Source organism: Mya arenaria, chromosome 5 (assembly GCF_026914265.1).
Source record: "Mya arenaria isolate MELC-2E11 chromosome 5, ASM2691426v1".
NCBI lineage: Eukaryota > Metazoa > Mollusca > Bivalvia > Myida > Myidae > Mya > Mya arenaria.
The window spans coordinates 53300299-53324396 of record NC_069126.1 but is presented as its reverse complement, the minus strand read 5'-3'; the positions used below and the strand labels follow the sequence as shown (position 1 = coordinate 53324396).

The 24098-nt window shown below is 32.2% G+C and overlaps 1 protein-coding gene across 1 annotated transcript in view; it reads left to right on the top strand.

Moving 5' to 3' along the window:
• The first annotated feature begins 7299 nt into the window (after window positions 1-7299).
• LOC128233699 (hemicentin-1-like) overlaps window positions 7300-24098 on the top strand; it is a 142008-nt gene continuing 125209 nt past the window's right edge. The window contains exon 1 of the mRNA XM_052947503.1: window positions 7300-7495. Within this exon, the coding sequence (XP_052803463.1) occupies window positions 7435-7495 (61 nt within the window). The 5' untranslated portion in view covers window positions 7300-7434. The remainder of the gene's footprint in view (window positions 7496-24098) is intronic.

The following is a 24098-nucleotide window of genomic DNA, read 5'->3' as shown; positions in this document are numbered from 1 at the left end:
TATTGCCGAACAATTATTTCTGATTGCAATAGACAATGACCATCAGAATGTTATTCATCTGTTGACAACAGTTCAACATTATATATAAAAGGAAATAGTTTGATACTACTTATCGTGTAATCAATTACCGAGTTGACTATATCTCTATATAGGTAGATTATTGTTTTTGTAAATTTCTAAAAGTTTGAACTCATGTTATTTGTTTTTGTGTTGTTTTTTTATACTTGGAGAGCCGATGATTATCGCCGTAATTATTTTCAAATTCATTATATAAATGTTTTGTTTCATCATCAAAGCTGAATAATTCCGATGAAAGAGTCATCTACAACAACAAAATCATTTTGGTTACTAGGTGTCGCGTAATGCGACTAAAATGTTGAGTATAAATGGTTAAAGCAACATAATCTCTTTTACAGTATAAAGATTAATATATTTCATTAAACTAACATTGATTTGAAAATACATATATTCAATGTAACATTTAATGATCACATTAGTACCGATGTTTATTCAGATCAAATGGGTAATAAAATACTAATAAGCGCATATCTTGGGCATATAAATTGTCAACAGCATATGGTTGTCTAATGTAATGTGACCATTCAAAAACAATAGTAAGAACGTAAAATGTTAGAGTTTAGGACTTTTGACAGTTTATTGTAAACATATGTATAAAGAATTGCTATTTTATACGGAATATGTCGTTTAGAAGCTATAAAAGATTTAATAAGCGTAGGTTAGTTAATATGTCTGTCAAAATATATACTATGGTGAATTTTGTGTATTGAGGTATATTCAGAGTCTTTATACTCAATCGGTGTGTGTATTAGTGAGTCGGGAGTCGAGAGTCCGAAGAGTCCGGGTAGACCGGAGTCCGGAGTGTTGGACTCACATGTTATATAGCTAGAGTTAGGTTTGTGTAAAGACATAGAGAACATTATATTGTATCTAGAATTATATTATTATATTCAGAAGGAATATCTTTATAAAGAAATAACATTTGAACAATTTTTGGTTGAATGAGTTAGAGTTCTGCTGGGTAGACACTTAGAGTTCTAGAAAGTTCTAGTACCTAATATCAATGTATCATCTAAATCTGTAAATATTTTATCAATGGCAAGAAATAATACATATTCAGAGACAAAATACAATATTTGTACATATTCCGACATTTTTCAACAAAGACTCAGATTCCTCCACTTTTTTCTACGGTATTTTTGTTTCCTGGTGAATGATAAGAATATCCATTTTGGAATATTAATTTAATCTAAAGCATCTTATGTGTTTCATACACACAGAATAAATTGTAGATTGTCACAGTTTTAACATATTCTCTATATTCACATTAACGTTTTTATCCACAAACATTCAAACAACCTGTACTCAGTCGTGTTTTCAGTCCTATTTCTTTTTATTTTTTGAGTTTATTTAATGTTGCGATATTGTTTTTTTATTGATCCATGTGTATTTTTCACGAGAGGTGTTCTGTTTGGTCGATGCTTTCAGTCCCCGTGCGCTGCTTGGTTTGCCTGCTGATAATAACCTAGATCTACCATGAGGTGTAACTTGACGGGGGACTTTTGTAGTACTCGGTTTATGAAAAATAGTGGCAATGTTTTGTAACAGGGATGGTGAACTTGGTTTAGAATTATGTTCTTGAGTGTTTCTCTATGATTCATTTATTTGTAGGAGTGCTTTGGAGAAAGTCGGACTACGCTGTGAAGTCTGCACGTTTGCGATTGCACGGTCAACCGAAGTTGAGAGGTTGAGGTGGGTATACATGTACTGTTTAGATTAGCATTGACATATAAACTGGCTGCATGTAGCTGGTCTTGTCTTTGTTGCTGTTGTTGTTGTTGTTGTTGCTGCTTCTGCTCATGTTGGTGTTGTTGTTGCTGTTGCTGTTGGTGATGTTGAGTTGCAGGCCGATGTTCAGAGATAACTTGGGACCTTTGGGGCGCGTTGTAGTACGTTGGGGGCGTCTGAAGTGGCTTGTTGGCTATACTCCAGTCTGGAAATCCATTTGCAATAGTATTGCCATTAAGGGTGACTTTTGCTGGGAATTAGAACTGGGTTTTCCTTGGGCCATGTGTATTTTGAAGGTCTGAGTAAAGGGGCAATAACATTTTCGTTTGGCTACTATTTCCCATGGATAGTCTCTGTCAATGGAGAGTCCTGTTCCCTTAAGCAGGTGTCCCTTACCCAGGATGTGATTTGCGTCATCTTTGGTACCAAACGTACATTTTATTGGACACTTTGGATTGGGTCAATTACCTTGAACCGGCCTATCATTGCTCTTAAATTTGTTCCTTTACCTTTCGACATGCATTATATCAATATCATAGTTCCCAACTCTTAATTTGTCAAAAAGCACAGCTTCTACAATTCCAAGTAAATCGTGGAATGATTCATTATCACCATGAGGATCCTCTTTACCGTTCATTATTACGTTCATCACCTTTTCTCTAACTTTATCTAAATGATACAGTTAGTGAGATGATCTATGTTATTTGATTGTTCTTGTATACTGTTTGCGTTTATTTGTGCATGGTTCGAGTTAATGCTTCGTCGGAGGCCAGTCTACTCAATGAGGATTGTATATGTCCGATATTAATTATTTTCTGAAACTCCTGTAATTGTGTAATTTGTCATATGCTGGAAGCATGGACTTCACTAATGTGTCCGGTTTACTTTCGATGCTACCTGTTGCATTTCTTGTACTTCCCTTACTTTGACTTCGGGCAGACAGCCAATGGTCGTCTTCACCTTCACTTACTCCACCCATTTCAAATATATTCTGAAGTGATATGTTGTACAAATATTTGTGCGTCCTGGGAATGTCCTTGAATTTCACCACTAACTGGATCTTTCTCGAACAAATTATCCATCACTATCAAGAGTACTTTCGAAATGTTTTTAGAGAAGTTCAGTCGAGTATTAATATATTTTCTACCTATTGCCAAACAAGGTGACTGTCCACCATATCACGTGATATCAAGACATCTTGCTCAGGATGAATTTGAGAATGCAATTAATATGGTTTGTCGCAATTATAGTGTTGATGATTTTAATAGACAGTCATTGTAGAACCATCCCTGACCGTTGTATGAGTTTAAATCAGCTGACTCTGGAAAGCTGTCTGAACTATAGAAACGCACTTATCAACATTGCTTTCGGTTATACTCCTAAGAAACCTTACTGAAAGACTCGTTAACGGTACTTCAGGAGAAATGTATGATATTGAAGAACATAGGCCAGTTGTGGGATTTACCTAGGACACTATTAAAATTCCAAAGATGAAAACTACAGGTATAAAATAAATATTTGAGCACATATACAGTTTTTCATTATATTAAAGCATTTATTTCTATATCAAACACAAATGTTTTCATCTTAAACTATATAGTTTCCATTTCACAAATGACTGTGTGCTTTCAATAGTAATGAAACGTCTAAGTGTGAAACACATGTTCTTATTTAGAATGTAAATTGATACAGACAGAAAGTTTTTTAGATATATTGTCCTCCTCATAGTTTACACTTAAATACCTGTACAAGTAGTAGACAAATTGTTATTGCATATTGTGTTTTATTTTCCAGCCCTACGATGAACAAAGACTTGACAGAGCTGACACAGTATCAACTCAAACCTGCTTAAGCATTAACTTTGCATAAAGCTCAAGCAATGACATTATCAAAATACATTTTATTTTTACTTTTAATGTATGTTTAAGAAGTTGCAAGAATCTGTCAAGTTTGAAAAATCACAAATGATGGTGTATTTTTCAATTGATCTCATCACATGTTTGATACACATATATTTCAATTTATAACTTATTATTATTACTTTTAACGAATACAGTAACTTTTAAAGATTTTTGACGTCATTTAAAGCATGTTTAGTTAAAAAAAAATGTCTTCAATTGCTTTCCATTGGTTAACAGAGGTCAATCCCCGCCAGAAGCATGCACAATTTGCTTTCCGGCCTGCACGCGCATTATATGCACAAAGAATTGCACGCTTTTTCTGGTTTCACTTTTATGGTTTAGTGGTGCCAAAAAAAATGCTTTCACTCCGGCCTTGTTCATGTCGCAGAACCTGACAATCGATTCACATTAAGACCCAATACTCGTTAATTAGGGCCTGCACGGTAAAAAAGGACAGTTACGGCATAAAGGGACTCTTGATCTTGACCAGTCTGTGTAACAGGCATTGATCTTATACATAAAATACATAAATCAACAAATATAATCTAACCTGAAGCAGTATTTTATATTTATTTTAGATTCCTGAATCAATCCTGTCACAACACGTATGACTATGGTAATAAATAGGAGGCATTCTACAAAGGCTTGATATGAAAGCCAATTTAGTTTCCAGAAAAACGTAGGGTTATGTGGACATCAATATCACAGGTATTTTTCACAAATGTCAAGGAGATGATCCTGCAAAACGTGTGCAATTACGGGACAAATCAAGATATAAGGCACGTTTGATTTAACAGTGAAGAGAACATACTATCTAGAAGACCTGAACACAGATGTGGTATCACGGGTAGAATAACCATCGCTGAAAATTTAAGCTAATATTTCTTCTAAATCATCATGGAGTTTAATTTCAATTCAAAAACCAAATATTACTTGGATCGGCTTATTTGTCAACCAAGTATCTAAATGTTTAATGACAATAAATGGATATATAAGTGAAATATAAATGATAACGATAGTACTTTTCATGCAGCTATATTTGGATGTATGAGGAACAAGAACAGGGAAGTGTTTGCATTCATTCATTCAGTACCTTTAAAGTTAATAGATAGTGAAACAGCATCCCAATATAGTGAAAAAGTTGAACAAATACATAAATATGTTTCCAAAGAAACACTGAGTATATGTCTGGCCAATAATGATATGGAAATACACCCTCTGTTATAATCAGTTGAATATTGATCCACGTTAGTGTTCTTGTAGTGCTAACACTGTGTAGGAACGGACACCGGATATAACTCAAAAAGTGATAAGTAAACAGACAACTATGCAGTTGTTTTTCTTTACCAGGGGTAAGATCTTGCTGTGTTAACGCATATCTACCGTATCCACAAATGAACATGTGTTTGATCTAATAGCTGAATGCTAAATTTGGCCTATGGTATACTTAGAAGTGCTTACAATTAACAGACCTCGTAATATGTTTCTTCAAATCTGGGATGAACACCTAAAAACTTACAGAATTTTGACAAGTATTGTTATTTTAAGGAAATTTATCGAATAATTTGAAAATCTAAATCAAAGGATTTCACAAGCATAAGCTCAACTATTTTTATTGTAAGAAATGGCAATGTAACTTTGAAACTGTTAAAGATATACCCTTAGAAAGGTTCAATATATTGTACTGGGGAAAGCCGTATTATGTACTGGGGATAGCTGTATTATGTACTGGGGATAGTTTGAAAGTTGAGAAGTGTGTGTCCTGGTGATAACACGTAAAATGGGACAAAAATTTATAGTAACGCTGTTAATATACAATATACATGTATATGTCTATTTCAAACTTTCAAATAATCTGCAAAATGTGAGAGTACAATTTGATGAGAAATTATTGAGCAAACTTTAGTTAACAATGAGTTTGATCCATGCTCTCCTAAATGAACGTATATATGCAAGCTGCGTAAATATCAGGGTTGGTCACAATGCATTCTTTCTCACTGAAGTGAACGAGCAGAGACCATTATTCTGTTCTAAGTAATACCAACATCGACCCAAGCTTAGAAAAAAGCTTTACGTGTTCCAAATATGATCACTATATCTCATTCCCTACTGTTGACTTTCTGTGTGCAAAAACCTACCTACTTGATTTACAAAGCAATACTATATATATGAATAGCAAACACCACATAAATTATACGGCCATATGTTTTGTGTTACTCAATAAATCAGATTACCGGCGTATTTCTAATATTTAGATATTGATGCTTGTGAAAAACACATCATGATTAACTAATATGTATAATGAAACAGTTTTAAGTACATACAGATACAAAAAACAACAACATGTTTTTTGCTCTCATCCCTCGATATGGACAACATCGAATAATTTCCCTCGAGCTCGCGTATAGGTAAATAGCCGTAATCATTATCACAGTCTCGTTATTCTAAATACATCGTTACTATTTTCAGTCTACTTAATAGCTATCCCCTTATTTGCTTCATCTATCCCCAGTACACTGCCAGGACATCAAAAGGTATGAATATCTTCGTAACAACAAAATATATCATATTGATATTTTACACATTACTAGATTATGTAATTACAATGAAATCGCTCGATTCAGTTTTTACTTTTATTTTAAATTTGTTGTTTTATGTTTGAAATCGTACCACATAAATGAACATTTGTGAGCGATCATGCAACTTTCGGCGAGAATTGGGCTATAATACAAAAGAGAATACACATTTCTATCACAGTCGTATATTGCACAGTATCAAGTAATTCAAAACTCTTCGATTTTGTTAAATATATAATAATAAATTTGTTTCCTCCCCCTGTTGTCAAAATCATTATTGTTTAAGTGTTAACTTGGTTCCTTTTGCCTTTTGAATGCTTTGAAATGTGCACTGCATGCACAAAATTGAAAAAGCCGTGCTCTGCATACTAGGTAAAGCACAAATGATTGAGGACTTTATATTCCTGATAAATAATTATTTGCAATGTATGCGAACATTGCAACATACGCTTCTCATAATAATAGCTTCCACTATGTATAAAGTAATTCAAAACATGTGCATGCATAAAGCATTTGCTTAAATGGTATTATCATAATATGAATTAAACATTAATGACAGTAAGCACATGTCATTAACATATACATGCAATTTTTACATTAATGCTCTTCAATACCTATATATACATGATAAAATTATATTTTAAAAAAACACGAACAACACATCACACGAACATAACATCTACCATTGATGTGCATATTTTGAACGAATCATCCAAAATTCCCGTATAATTACAACCAATCAATGCACCCGTTCGATTTTCAAATTGGATTATAAGCACCTATACCGTATCGTATTAATTGTATAAGTTATTACCTTACGGGAAGAATATTGATCATGCCAACCGTTTTACTGAAAAATTATCTAATTCACACTGGATAAAACAGTTAGTGAGGCTTTAAAATATTAAGTTATCGTAAGAACACGCACCACTGCTTTATATAGTGTTAACATAAACTACAACTTTCTATTCTCAATATCGTTCGTATTGTTGAGCAAACAAATCCCTGTTGATATGTATCGAGTAGATACATACGTGATATTATTAGCGCTTGTAAACAGCCTATGTTGAGTTAAAGTCTTCCGGGTTCTCTTCCGGGTCTTCAGTGTGGTATAAGTTTAATAGAAAAAAACGTAATATAGCTAGAGAAACATGGATTATGCTCGTGTAAGATTGAAATGTGTCATAGTTGTGATATTAAAGCTCTATTTCGGTAAGTACAATACGAACACTTTGCAAATATGTTTTTGCTGATTCAATCACAAGTTAAGTATAGTTCAAGTTAGTTTTTTGAGGTTACATATTCATTAATTTCAAATGCCAGCGAATGTCAATCAGAGATATCAAATAATGTGATAACTGAAAAGATCTCCAATTAAAACAATCTGTGATAGAAGGTGACAATTTAAAGGTGCGTTCAATGTAAAAAGGGTAACTATGCAAATATCGGCAATTGAATAACAATTGTTGCTCTCAGATTACAAACATTGTCTCTATGTTTGTATGTTCATGATGAGATGATGTTTAATAAACCTGGACCTTCAACACTAAAATCAATAAGGGTCAATTACCACCAATGACAAGTGTGCATACACACTATTTCTGTGACGCCGACGGCGCGAACGACGCGGTCTAAATAAATAATGACTATGTTTCTGTCATGCTTTTGAGACGAAATTACACAATCGTTAAGGATAAATATAATTTTCTAACATGCTTGTTTATCAATGGTGGAATTATTAAACAAAGGTTCACAAAATTATGGTTTATGAAATGTGTTAAATTTACATAGCGAATAAATATAGCTCTATTCACTTTTATCACAACCTTATAAGTCAGTATGAACATACCACGTGGTTTGTTACGTCACATTTGGTTATAACGTGAAGCCTGTAAGTTTGTTATTTTTATATCAATTTTTATAAAACATAGTGAAGGCTAACTGGAAAATTGTACACTATACTCGGTTACTGAGCGATATGTTGAGCAATTTATAGTTTTTTTTCAAAAATCGTGGGCAAATGATAACGTACAAAATATTGTTTGTAATAACGAAAAGGAAATTACGTTTCTGGTCCAAAAAGTTGTTTATATATATATATATATATATATATATATATATATATATATATATATATATATATATATATATATATATATATATATATATATATTCTCCATGTTCGTCTTAAAACAGAAGGATCGGAATGCATATTCAATCCTCAGGACATATTCATACCTATAAAATGAAGCATGCAATATATAGAAATAGTTCATGTTTATATTTTGCTATGAAGAAAAGCAAAAACTATTTAGTTATAACGAAAAGCAGTTTTTGGTGGAACGATTGCCGACCTTTCCCCTTCTTGCCATGAGCTCAAATAAAACCCGTTTTGCAATATTTGTTTGCATAGACAGTACGTATGAGCATCGGTTATGTTTTGCAGCAATTAAAAGACACATTATATGACCACTAAATGCAACCATAAATGCTTAGTATGTCACTTAATTTATTAAGCAGGACACTTTTTGATTTAAACAACACTTTGCATGTTCTGCATAAACTCGTCTGTATTGTTTTCTGAGTTTATTCGTATATAATTGTGTTTTCACTATAAACGTTACTTAAAGTAATAATCAATAAGAGCAAAATAAAGTTTGAATGATATCAAACTATCTATCATTGATAACAATATTGTTAACGTGTATTGAATTGCTTTAAGGCTTAAATATTAAATGACTAGTTTCCGTAATAACGTTGTGGGGATATCGTTAATGCCATTGACCCCATTTTAAATACTAATTATATAGCGTTAAAATCAAAACGGATAAAACAAGATAATGAATTATGTCAAGTTCAGCATGTAAACAAGTTGCTTAATTGACAAACAACAAGATAGAAAGAAGTGAACATGAAATGGTGGCTTTTGGGGAAACGTTTGAATTCGATTGCCTTGGACACAACCTAATATTTGGAAGTAACACTTTTTTTATCTTTTTTTATAAACATGAATGCAATATTTCTTTTTTAACAAAAATCATGATTAGAACAGATGATCCATGTCTTTCTTTTTGTGTTGTGTGTTGTAGTTTCGATTTATAATTTCCGACATACATTGTGCAAATAAGCAGCATTGTCTGAACACGGTCGGAAGATGGCGGTCTATTTAAAAGTATATCATTTTCAGATGAAAATATCGTGTCTTCTGCATGTTTCTGTTAAAATAAATGCAGTATTCCTTATAAGAAGTCCACAACTAACTTCCTTGTTAAAGACGGTAATGACCACAATCGGCAACATGTAATCTTCAAATTGCAAAAATAGACGGTGTAACTTGTGTGATTTTGTCACTGATGATTTGACAGTGCATTGGATTTGCTTGTGTTATATGTTTTTGAGGTATATTTTAAGAAATGCTGACAAAATACAAGCAATAATGAGATGTTCATGTATATTTATATGCCATGATTCGCGATATTTGAAGATTTGTATATATATATATATATATATATATATATATATATATATATATATATATATATATATATATATATATACACACATACATATATTCCTGTACTGTAAATTAATACGATTGTGTAAAATGTGGCACTGCTTATTTAGGAATAAGAGTGCCTCTTTAAGTAGCCCGATCGTAAATTAACCTTGTTTTAGAATTTATTTTGTAAGATTTCCTTTATTTCGAATCATGAGTTTTTTTCACAATTACGTATTTTATTTGAAAGTTTTGGGTAAAATAATTTTTCTTCAAATATATTGTGATGCAGTGACTGTTTGTGCCGTCCATTGGTCAGTACCTCAGGGTCCTAGAATGGTACGTCTAGATAGGGTCTTACATTTCAATCAAAGAAGTCATGTCTTGTCACTTCATTTCAGGAAAGAAATGCGGGATTGATGTAATTATAAGGGTATGAACGCAGTTTGGCTGCTTAAAATTTATTGAGTGCGTTCATATCGCCGATAATGACATCAATCAAGAAATTAATTACTTTGTATACGCTAATAGTTCATTAATTCATTCGTAACCGGAAACAGTTTATCAAATCACTTATTGAAACACTAATAAAAGCAGAACATTTCACATATCATTAAGATTTTGATTCTTTTTTTCGGGAACTGCTGACAAAATACAAACAATAACTCGATGAACAATTTCCATGTATATAAGTATGCCATGACACCCAACCGAACATATCCGAAAATGTTGCTTTCATCGGAAAATATTCGCGGTTTCCAAAAGGCAGTTTATTTATTGAATGGAAGTTGAGGTGTAAATACATTGTATTTTACAATAATGATTGTATTATTTTGACAATCAAGGATACATCTGAATCGAAGTAGCTCATCGTGTTGTGTAAAATAAACTACCAACATATGCTATCAATGACTTTATTTTAACCATATGTTGACTGACGCACCATTTAGAATGTATATTCTGATTGCCTCTCAAAAAGAGATATCAGTATCTTCCACACAATAAAGTTATCGTTTTCGTTTATATCTTTTCATTTAACTCGAACTAACATTGAATGGTCACAAAATGAATTGAATACTTATATTCACTCCATATAAACATATATCGTCATTCATATGTCAGCAAATTGAAAAAATGGTGATTTTCTTTTTTTGCTCGCCAGCTTTACTTCCCTAAGGCAAGGGGAGGCCGCAACTTTCTGAAAAAAGAAAACATTCAGTTTAATTAAATCATTGCGCCTCTTTATTGTGCCAATACACATGATTTTGCTTCAGTTGTTCGACATCAAGGTTTATCCCTGAAGTATCTACTTTAACATACGTGTATCAATCAATATACATTTAATCAAATTTAATAACGCAAAAATCGAAATGACAACTTTTACTTCAATGAACGTATGTTTAAATTACATTCAATTGTTTTAGGGTTTTCATTGATACACGACAAAGGTTAACTTGGTGCACTCCAAACCTACCGACGACGCATAAACTACATATTTGTAAAAAAATACCAGACAAGCTTTTGACGAACATGTAACGTGTTTCCTGATATATAAAATGAGTGACATACTAATTATATATATACGGTGACCTTAAATTGTCATATATATGTCGTTTAATTGCTGTAAAACCTAACCGATGTTCATACATACTGTATATGTGAACAAATATTCAAAACGAATTTTAATTGCGCTCATGGCAAAAAGGAGGGAGGTCGACAATTGTTCCATCAAAAACTGCTTTTCTTTATAACCAAATAGTTTTTGGGTTTCGTCATAACAAAATACAAACATTTAATATTTCTATACAGTGTATGCTTCATTTGAAGGTTTGAATATATTCTCAGGATAGAATATGCATTCCGAGACTTCCGTTTTAAGGCAAACATGGTGAATTTATATATATACAACTTTTTGGACCAGAAACGTAATTTGCTTTTCGTTATAACAAACAATATTTAGTACATTTTCAGCATTTGCCCACGATGTTTGAAAAATATATACATTGCTCAACATATTGCTCAGTAACCAAGTATAGTGTACATTTTTCCGCTAAGCCTCCACTATGTTTTATAAAAATTGATATGAAAATAACAAACTTACAGCGATAATGCTTTCTGAATCGAGCGGGCTTTTGCTTCACGTTATAACAAAATGTGACGTCACAAACCACGTTGACTAAAACTGCATGATATCAAAATTTGGGAGCAATTGACAGCAGAAGTATTGTTATTTTTTGAAATTTCAACACATACTTGCTTATAATCTTTTAACTTCCTTTCAAAGTAATGTTTGAAATCATTAATGTGACATTAACGGAAATAAGTTAGTCATAGAAATGTCTCTTCCTGTATTACTCACAATCTCCAAATATGGCATAGTGATGTTTTAAGACTCATTAAATTCCCTCAAAGATATATTAGGTTTTTTATTAATTCATTTTTTGAATTGGATGGTTAAGCTTTAAAAAGGGCCATCAATCTGACAAAGTATATGTAATAGTTATCTTACATGTCGTAAACAATAGTTTTGTTAATTATGGTATAACGTATAAAAGAAATGAAAGTAACTAAGAAAAAGGACAGACTTGTGATAACGTTTAAAAAAATATATGCTGTTTTCATGCCATCAATACGCTTAATTACCTATGTGCTCATAATTTGAATGCAATACGTCATAGTAAAGTTATATCGTATACCTGCGATCAAAAGCTGAACAACAAATTACTGTTGATTTTCATACTCTTCATGACCACAAGTTACATTACACTCTGTCAAGAAGAATATAGAAATGTATTAAAGTCTATTCAATAAAACGAGTCCCGCGAAATTGCGACCGTTTTCGAAGTATCCTGCAAAAATGTATCTGAATCTGAAATTGTTTCATGTTGATAATAAAGGTTTTGTACAAAATAAGTTCGCCTGTAGCAACAGTGCATTGTAAGAAAGGCAAACTATATATTGTAATATAGTCACCGTTGTCAGTCTTAAAGCTATATTTTTTATCTAATTGTCCGCACAAAAGCCATGTTCGGTGAGAGTCGAGTCCCTTTATAGTAGTGCGATTTGAAGGATTATTATATATAGCTATCCAACGAGACTGTCTATGCTATGTGCACTCACGATTCGAATGAGATAGCCTGTCGCTTTCCTCTTTATTTCAATTCAAAACCAAAGCGTCTCGGACGGAGCCAATCATGATTTTACAGCGTTACATGTTGTTTTGTTGATGCCACAAACTTGCTTTTATTGACTTTGAAGATAGCTGATACGATCTTCGTGCAAAGATTAGTTCACATCCGAACATATACCAGTGAGATAATCGCCGTTTGACCAAACACATGTCAATTCAATTTCGTCTGTTCTTGTACCCGATGACGCATGCCGGATATAAGGAAATAACGGAGAAGTTCCGAATAAAGTATAGTCAATGTCACGCTTAACATCTATTGGTCAAACAGGTTTAATAAACACTTACAAGAAATGCCAAACACAAAATCAAAGTTCCCGTACTCTTTGGCTATTATGGTCAGTAACTAAATCATGCAAGAACAGAGTTTAAACTGATTTGAAAAGTACGTTCATCACGAGGAGGTGGGCTTTACGCGATAACCGGGTTCATAAGTACATGCGAGGGTCTTACATAATGCCCAAACATCGAATAACCATCAGCTAACTATTAAAATATGTTACTTGTTCGTTATCATCGGATTTTGTAATAACTTTTCTTAACAATGATGAGACATTGCAAGAAACGCATGTGTGCATGTTGCAAGCCGAAGTCAAAGGTAATAATTTCTATTGTATTTCCGGGCTGAAATATGGCTGATTTTGTTTTATTACGCCCATGTACCTATTGACGAGACACTATTCAAAATCAAGGCCAGTTGGTTGTAGGTCATACCTATTTTTTAATTGTAAAATTCCATTCATTGGTGGGTGTTCACGTTTAACCACATTTATTACAATATTTTAGTGTAGCTTATCTATTCATAATAATAAAACTGCCTTACGTGTATAGTCAATGTATATAATTATGTCGTACCGAATAGGATAGACGTTGGGGTCAAAATTCAAACAAGTACAAATATCTTAAATTCTTAAACTTCATGTTACTATGACGATGTCAAATTACATATAGTCATCATTAGGGGAAATTTCCCATTTAAAATGATGTTTAAATAATTATTAATATGAGTTAAGTGAAAATCAAAAGACGCTCGGCTCATCTTAATGCAAGTGAAATTTATTATTATATTCAAGGGAAACACATATGGATTTTCGCTCATTTTGTATTATACTAGATGAACATTCGTCTTCATTCGCTTGACAGAGAAAGTACGGTATGTATTAAAATCAACGTCTCCATTTGGGGTAATATCCTAATTTCGACCGATACTTTTGCATTCTCCGGTTGCGGTTTAACGCTTAAATGACTTATTAATACATTATCCGCATACAGATGAATGTTCACCCAGAGTCGACATAGTAAGATGGTGTGTTACTATCAACGATTTAAAGGTCACAATAGGGAGAAAATGATACACGTTTTACGTTGTCAAGGCTATACATTTATACATAGAAACATTTTGAAAAAAGCGACACGCGATTAACCTAAAAATAAAACCCAAAGCCACATAATCAAGACAAATGTCCGAGCTAATTAGGTGATTTCATATTGGCCGACTTATTTGTCCTCGGTCAGATGTATTTGCCTATCAGGCTCAGGCAAACACTTCTAACCTCGAACAATTAACTGGGCCAATATGAAATCATATAATTAATAACATTTGATTATCAGTGAAATAACAACAAAGAAAATATCATTTTCACTGCAAAATAAGGAGTGAAAATATCAACTTTCAGAACTACTTTCAAAATCCATTGTAATAACTTCCCCTTAATCATAATAGAACACTCACTTTTAACAAGAAAATGTTGGCAAACAAATCTATGGAATTTAAAGAAATGTTACATAAGTTTCGAAATGTTCGAACATTTGCTTTCCTACCATAACAATCAAATTAGAGATAAAACAACTGTTCAAACATAAATAAAATGTTAAATCATCGTTCAAATGTATTTTGAACTACTGTTTGTAGGTGTAATAAGTAATACGAACTTCCCGAAAAATTCACAATAATTAACAGATTAACTGATATTGTTTTTACCCCACCCACGCCTCAAAATGTGTCAACAAACTATCGTGGTCATCACCATTACCTGGAAAACGACCTGTTTTTAAGTGAAACTGACGGTAAAAAGACTGAATATCTATGTATCATGAAACTCACTCTAAAACTATGAAAACTGTTTTTTATCCGCAATTGTTTTGCACATTCGACCTTTCAAATTTTCATTCAATAAATGGCGGCGTAGTAATTTGGTTATGTATTCATGCCCTGTTTAAAAAAAATGCTTTCGTTATTTTTTGGGACAAAGATGCACTTATAAAATTCCATTGATAACTGTTCATAAACTATTTGCGCTAAAATGAGATAATAATAAACTATAAAAAAGAATGTCGGAGAACTTTTCCTCAACAAACCGAAAAGCTACACTATTGACAGGTACACCTCCACCTATAATTGTACGTTTGGGGCGTCCCATGGGTAGCGACGTAAATGACACCCTTTTTTATAATTAAGTAAAACAAATTAAAATACTATAAAACTCGGAAAACAAGCATATAAGAAAGAGAAAATTTACTTATTTCAGTGTAAGATCGCATTTTATTTCACTCGTGATCATAGAAAGCCACTCGTGAAAAAATATTTTTCTATGACACTCGTGAAATAAAATACGATCTTACACTGAAATAAACAAATATTCTCTATTTAATTGTGTAGTTTTTAAAATGTTGACTGTCAGCAATATGATATTATCAATACCAGGTCATCAATCAAGGTCATTGACAATCATGCTCTAACAACGTAATAACAAATTTTCACGCAGTGCTGCTGCTGTCATTATTGTACTTGACATTTCGAGCATATCGTACAAGTTGACTGTGGCAAGGCGTAATTTTCGTTTAGTTTTGATATATATTAAATATATCGTTTCAAGGTATATAGACTGATCGTTTTGCAGTGAAATATAAACTAGGAAAACGTTTTTAGGAAAGTTGGACATTATTGAATGAATGATATGTATAAATCAGAAATTATATTGAACGGCATTGTGCTTATCTCATCAGAAATTGCATCAATAGAAATTTATTGATAAAAATATAATTAGTTGAGCTTTTAAGGTTTTTGATTTGTGTAAATTTTTGAATGTTATTCGTTGATACATCAGGAAATGCAAATTGTTGCAGTGTGCCATTTTGTTGCCATAATGATGCTGTATGATGTTCTATCTGTAATGATGTGCAGAATTAAATTTTAATTACTGTTAAAATGGTTTATGGGTGATATCATAAATGGCTTAATGACTTTAAATTTTTATCCCATTTACCTGGTACAATTTTCAATTTACTGCACTTTTGCGTAATGCTACTGTGATAGTCCAAATTGTTGACATAGTTGTATATTTGTTGTGCTAAAGAAAGTTTATTTAGGGCTATCCCAGTAAAACATATAAACCTTGGGGGTGGGGGTGAGGGGGGCAATTATTTAAATAGTATATGGGTGCGAGTTTTGTTTCACTTATTTGAATCCTAAATTTGCTTCTGTAAGATGGTGGTATATTTGTAAAGAGTGCCCCCACCCCCTTGGGTATATGTGTCAATGGAATAGCCCTTAAATTACTTTTAAAAAAATATGTGATATTTTTATGTTGTTATGTTAATGTCATCATTTGAAGCCAAATTTCCATGCACATGTTTAGAATATGGGTCAACTTGGGTCAAAAACTAGGTATTTAGGTAAAATCTTAAAGCTGAACTCTCACAGATTAAACCATTTGACAACTGTTTTTATTTTTTGTTTTGGAACGAGCAAATTTATTCGAATATGCATGGAAACCAATGATATAAGCCTGCTGATAAAAATCAGATCGCAGATATTTGTATTAGCTTTTAGGTTATTTGATTGAACACATCTCTGATAAGTTTTACATTTGGATCTTATCGGTTTAAAAATAGGAACAAGCCCCAATTTCAGGTTTGCAAAATTGCTTGGTCAAATAAAAAATCCGGCTTGAATGTGGCGTTGCCACATCAGCGTCTTTTTATGTTGTATGTTTACAAATGTGTTACATTTTGGTATATTACCAGAATTAAAAAAAAGAAGGATTTGTTTTGGCATTTCTTTGTTCCAATGACAATTTATATCCATTGCATATATTACACATGACTTGAATTACAGTTGATAGTAATATTTGTACAATAGAATCACTGTGATATTCAGGGCAAAAATGTACAGTCCATCGGCAACCAATAACTTCCAGGTAAAGGTCACAATACTGTATATTTGTTGTTTACTTTTACATCACTAAGTAAGTTTACAGATACATTTGTTTTATTCTTTGCAGCATTTATAAACACAAATAGATCACTAAATATTTACAATTAAAGTATAATGCTATGTTTCACACAAAAGTGTTGACAGCTCGTCGTCGCAGTTCTTGCACATGCACGACTGGTTGTCCCATCCAGGCCTCTATAGCATCTTGGCTTGGGTCCACTACTTGGGCAACGTCCAGTGTTAGACCCTAGTCCAAAAACGTATTGTGCAACCTGGCACATGCCATGAAAATTGCACACGACTTTTCAGGACTGTAACTCAACACACCGCCGGTTTTGTGGAGACATCTGTTAATTGTAAACATGAGGATGATTTTACAGAACGTTACAAGAAACAGTGTCGTCTTATAAATCATTAGTAGATGGGCGAGTGAACATGAAAAGTGCTCAAGTCTTAAATAAGGGTCAACTATAAAGTTTGTGTTCTATGAGGTCTATGGTGATAATTGGAAGGATTGAGATAACCCACCGAAACCTTCCTTTTAGGATTCCAAAACTCAATTACCATCATTCCCTTGCTCTGCGCGATGTTGTACTTTGCTTCATTAGGGGTTGTGGGATTAGCATGCGGAGTTAGCAGGCTGGTAGTTAGTGGAAAAACACTATCCGCCAGCAGCATCCCTGGCCTCTCACTCTCCATGTATTCCTGTGTAAGATAATGGACATGAAGTGAGTTTTAAAAATCAGTATGTTTCTAAGCAGAAAATAACATGTGTCGCGTACACTGTCAAAATATGTGCACCCACATGTTTGAGGCTGTTTAATATTTAAATGATAAACAAGTTCAGTAGTCGAAAGTAAAGTTCTTAGGCCTATCATGATTCTTTTTGTTTTTTCACTAACTTTCTTAACTAAAGCTGCTTTATATAAAATGTAATTTTTCAATATTTTATTGAAATAAGACAATAGTGTATGTTTACCGAAATAGGCTATCGATGATTCTCAATACATGACGTCATTGATATTGACCTTATTTTATCTGAAACTTTGATCAGTACTTTTTGGCCGTTAATATTTACATGTTTGAAGAATTTATGGTGCATTTCATTTCTTGTGGCGAGCCCTACTGATGTTTGCTGGACTCGCCTTCTGACTTTTACTTTATTTCACAATTTGGCTAATCGGATAACATGGATAATGAAGGTATGCAGTTTTTGCAATGGTTTATTTAAAATGCTGTGTCATTCTCATTTCGTTTTAAAGCCTTCATAGGCATTGAACTTCATTGCTCATATACATGATACCTGGTGTATCTTTATATTGGTCTACTTTGATGCATCATTAATAATACTTATAGTATAAAAGCATTAAGTGAATTTAAGTACTAAATGAAATTTTAAATAAAGGTACCAAAGTATAACTGACGGTCTTTTTTTTAAGTACAGTTTACCTTCGTCATATATGATACCGATCGTGACCTGTTTGTAGGGGTGAAAGGTCATTTCTTAGCTTCTCTTTCAAGTAAATAATGGCGATTCGTGAGAGTCTATACCGGTCCCCAACCTCCACATCTGACAGATGATCTAAGGATGAAATGCGATCCTTAAAAGTGCGTTGTTTTCTTCTTCTTTGATCGAAAACGAACAAAGCCGCCATATTTACGAAATTTACGAGAGCGTTTCACCTGTCGTTACTTTAACGTACCAGTTAAGATAAGTAAGTATACGAATCTTAGTAAGAAGCGGTTGCGATCGTAAATTTGACGTACGACAAACTTACGATATTCTGTGCGCGTACGATCGTTGATAATACGCCCCCTGTGTGTATATATTGGATGTCTTTCATTTAAAAGTACATTTACTATTAGCCTTTTTTGAGTTTGTCTTACACGGGTTTATGTTAAAACATTTTGCTACTGAGCTTGTTCCTGTAGTTTTTCACATAAGTATTACAATTTAATTCATGCACACATTGTTTTGAAACAACGTTCTAAAGCAACTATTGTATATAACTGATATCCGATTTTAAAATCAAGTATTAGACGTCAAAATCTAATCATTATAATTATCTGGTTTCTTAAGCTATTCACAAGTAGCACGAGGTCGTTTTGAACTGTTTTTGATTAGACGAGATTAGCTAACAATTTAAACATATTTTTCCGATTTTCCAAAATTGCATTATTTAAGTTATTAAAATAAGACTCCGCTAAAGGAATTACAATAATGTAATAAGAGATGACGGGAAAACAAAAAACAAAATTTAAAAAATAATAAGACTTTCTTGTCTAAATGAGACGGAATTTCACTAAATAATCTGACGTTTTACTAAGAACACATACACACATGTTGCGAATGATATATAGTATAAACACTATATGATACTTTATTAGAAAAAGGTGTACCTCTTATGTGTTATAAAAAACTGATGTTAAAGTTCATACAACATCTATGTCTTATACATGTATTGTAAAAGAACGATTTGTTTTACAACTGCAAATCAATCAAACAATTATGTAAAACTAACACGCCCATTTCAGTGTTTCGTTTTATACTGGGAGTTCATAACTGTTCTAGTTTAATAGCATTAACTAGTATTAGATAAATAGGCGAATATAATATGGCACCAAAATATACACAAGTAAATGCAATTGGGCCCAAAAACTGATTTTTACCTCACTGAATATGTTAAATTCTACACTTCTGGAAAAACACCCATTCAGTTTCAATTACATACAAAATTTGGCACTAACCCTAAATGTTGTACAAAAGAGTGTAGGTTCGGGATTTTCATCATACAACAAGAACAATGAATTAACAAACACATGAGTACATACAGACAAAACAGTAGTAATTTTAGATGACTCTTCTTGAAATGAACAGTACATTTGCTCTTCCAGAACACCACTTCTGATGGTTATTTATATTCAAATTGCACGAAAAAGGCTTGGACACTCTTTCATCGACGTCATTTCCGAAATTATGTAACGTGCATCGGCATATGATAAACAATAAAAAATAAGATAAGATAGCAATATATTTCACCTCGTGAAGACCAAAAGTTTATATTTTACCTGTGTATACGCCATTCATAAAATATAGTTTTTGGTGCCCACTTAGTGGAATTTATAACTATCTTAAACTAAAATGAACACATTAATTGTCTTTTATATAATTGGCAAATTTCTCTTCAGGGACCTAAGTTGAAATCTTAGATGAGAAGGCAGTAAGGTGCATGAACACTATCATATCACAGTGCAATTCACACATCATAAAGTTTGCTCTTATACAAATGGCCTCGATTTCTCAAAACATCTTATTAAGCTTAACGGGTGTATGAAACTTAATTTAATAAGCAAAATACATAATTTAATTGAATTTTGATAAACGAAAAAGAGTTTATTGTGATAACCATAAACATAATTCCTTTTCAAAATCTTATATCTCTTAAAAATAATATTTTACAAATTATAAAGAAACAAAAAGAGCACCGCCTGTGGGTGCTGAACGCTCGTCTGATTTTATCCTACATCTGATAGTGAACAGGTATTCCAAAGGTTGAAAGTGAAAGCTTTGATAGTGTGCATGTAAGTGACCCAAGCACAAACCTTAAATAATCAGACTAGCTAAAACTTACAACGTCCAAAAATACTTAAAAATCCACCTTCCCCCTATATTTCCAAATGTGCGACTCAAACACCCGTTTGATATATTAAAGGCATTTTCCATTTATTGTCTGTGATAAATATTGAAATTGATCCAACAAAAATTGAAGAAGCTATATCCAATTCTCAAAATCAACCAAAATCCATCAAAATTTATGTTTTTTACCCCAAAACACAGGCGAGACTCTGCATATTGATGATTAAATGCTAAGAAGGGTATAAGATAAACAAATTCCCAAGTTTCAAAGTGATAGCTTTGATAGTTTCTATGCAAGTGACCTAAATGCAAAACTTAACCAACGTCTCCGACATCCACGATGACAATCAAGTGACGACAATACCTTGTCATATTTTCGAAAATCAGACGAATTAAAATAGTGAGATTAGCTTAATCCTGTTTTAAGTGACTTTAAAAGTTTTGAGAAATTGGGGCCAGTTGAACACATTTTCAATATTACTGAGAAACCAAAACAGATATTAGTATGAATATTTTCTTAAATTTATGTTCGAAATGTAAATGGTCAACGGATTTTTTTTTCATTTTTATATTCAACATTTTCTTTAATCTAGAGTCTATAGAGGACAGAATACAGTTTTTCTGCTCCATCACCATTCGCAGCTGAAGATTAGCCTTTGCATCCCTTGTTGCATTACAAGAAGCTGAAATTAGAATATAAAAAAGTCATTAACTAAAGATGGCCTAATTGAATGGGTGAGACATTAAAAGAATCAAGAAGAAGTTAAATACTTAAACAGCGGTGCTCACTTAGCTTGAAGAAAATTTGTTTATGACATCGTTTACAAAAGTATCTTTGGATTAGTTTTAAACATAGACAATGACTACAAAAGCAGGTCATAGTTCTACATTGGAGACTGATTTGACATGGTTACTTTCTTATATTCTCATTGACTACATTCTGGGAAAATCGCCTTGTGAAAAGATCAATCTATTTTATTACCATGCTCAAATCATTTCACTTGAACGATCAAAACAGATTTGCATCAAACTATACTATATGTCTTTAAACCTTAATAAAATATCATGAAAACACTCACAAAACTTTCCTGGTGATGAGTGTTCTTTTGAATTTCCTACTGCTTCCTGTTTTGGTATCGTTTTTTTTTTCTTTTTCTATAAAAAATAACAAATGGTTATTGAAATGTATAGTATAACTTGAATACGTAAGAAATATTATGACTTGGCATTTGATACAAACAAATATGAAATAAGTTGAGGGAAACTTAGTAAGCAATCCTTTTGGCAAGTTTTATACTTTTTTTCTTAATTATACAATACATATATTTAATATAATGCAATGACATCATTACTAAACGTAGAATGTTAACTAAGGGGTCATTAAATTTGATAAAATATAATTCATTTTCTCTCAACTATCGTTGAATTACATTCAAAACTGGCAAAATTTTGTCATAGAATCATTGTAGAATTTAGTGTTTGGATCCTATCTTCGATTCTTGCATTGAGGTAACTCCACACTGCATCCCCCCAGGAATTCCATCCACTGACACTTTGGGAATGGTTGTCAATACCTGAAAGGTTTTAATTGTAAGAAATACCACTACAAAAAAAAGCAATTCCATTTATGAAACATATTCAACTTTTTTATAATTTATAATAATAGTTGATGCAAATAGTCTACTATTCCAACAACAAACTTTTAAAGCAATTTGTTAAAAAGAAAGAAAATGTTTCAAATATAATATAAATCTTATTTTCAGCCAAAAAATATCGCCCTGCTATATAAAATTTAGAATTTGAGCAAACTCGGAAGACATTTTACCATTGTCAACCACTGGTGCTCATGTAATGAAACATATATTTTCATATATTTCAACCCTTTATTTTATGACTTAAATTAATAAAAATAACAGTTAATTTAAGTTTATTAAAACATGCAGAATTGTCTGCGAACGTAGCATCATACCAAAAATGACACCATTGAAATTATAAAAAACATAGGGTAAGCTTCAATTCAGTATAGCAATACACTTCTAATAAATTTGAATGGATTTTTACAGTTTAAGAACAAGCACTATTTCATAGGTTTGATTCATATGTTAATATGGTAATGTTTGATTATTGTGGCCGATTATTATAATAACCATTTCCTCCCACGAATCCAGGTTTATCGTTTTAAAACCGTTGCACGTCTGCCGGGATTCTGATTTTTCTTGTTGTGCCTTCCTCTTTACATTGCTCTGTAATTTAACAAACGATAACCTATGTGATATTATAAATTATGGCAAAGTGAACAAAATACATCATATAATATCAAATTAATATAATATAAAACCTGGGAATATTCTGCAGAACAAACATTAATTTGATGGTATATTTAAATGAAGTAAATAAAGCTAAGGATACTAAGATTAGAAATATTTGAAGATAAAAGGAAAGCATTCATACACTAGTGTACTAGTTGACTTGTTAAAGCTGGACTCTAGCAGATAAACCAATTTTCAACTTTTTTATTTTTTGACTTGGAAAGGGCATTTTTTGCGTAAATATCTGCAAACCAATATTAAAAGATTGCTGACAAAAGATCAGCTCGCAGATTTGCATATTTCCGTTCGAAAACTAACGTTTTAAGGCACCATTACTAACGGTTTAAGGAAAATGCATAAACCATTATTTTTTTTAACTTAGATATTAAAATATGCGATCTATTTTTTTGTCAGCAGTCTTATATAACTGGTTTCAATGCATTTTCGCAAAAATTGGCTCTTTCCGAGACAAAAAAAAGTTGTCATAACGTTCAATCTGTGAGAGTGCAGCTTTCAAGCTGCAACCTCACAGATATACCATTTTTACAACATTTTTATTTTTTGTCTTGGAAAAGCAAATTTTTGCGAAAATATCTGCACACCAATGATACAAGATTGCTGACAAAAGATCGGATCGCAGATTTTTATATTTCCGTTCGAAAATTAATGTTTTATGGCTTAAACCGTTACATACTCTTTAAGAAAAATGCATCAAACATCAATTTTTCAAGTTATAAAAATATGCGATCTAATGTTTTGTCAGCAGTCTTATATAACTGGTTTCCATGCATTTTCGCAAAAATCAACTCGTTCTAAGACAAAAAAATAAAAAAGTTGTAAAAAACGTTTAATCTGTAGCGTGCAGATTTAATATATGTTTTTCTTTTACTTCATTGTTAATCTTTGAGATTTTTTTTGTTGTTAACAAAAGTACTAAAAGTATAAAAGTAATTTGTATAGTTTTGGGAGA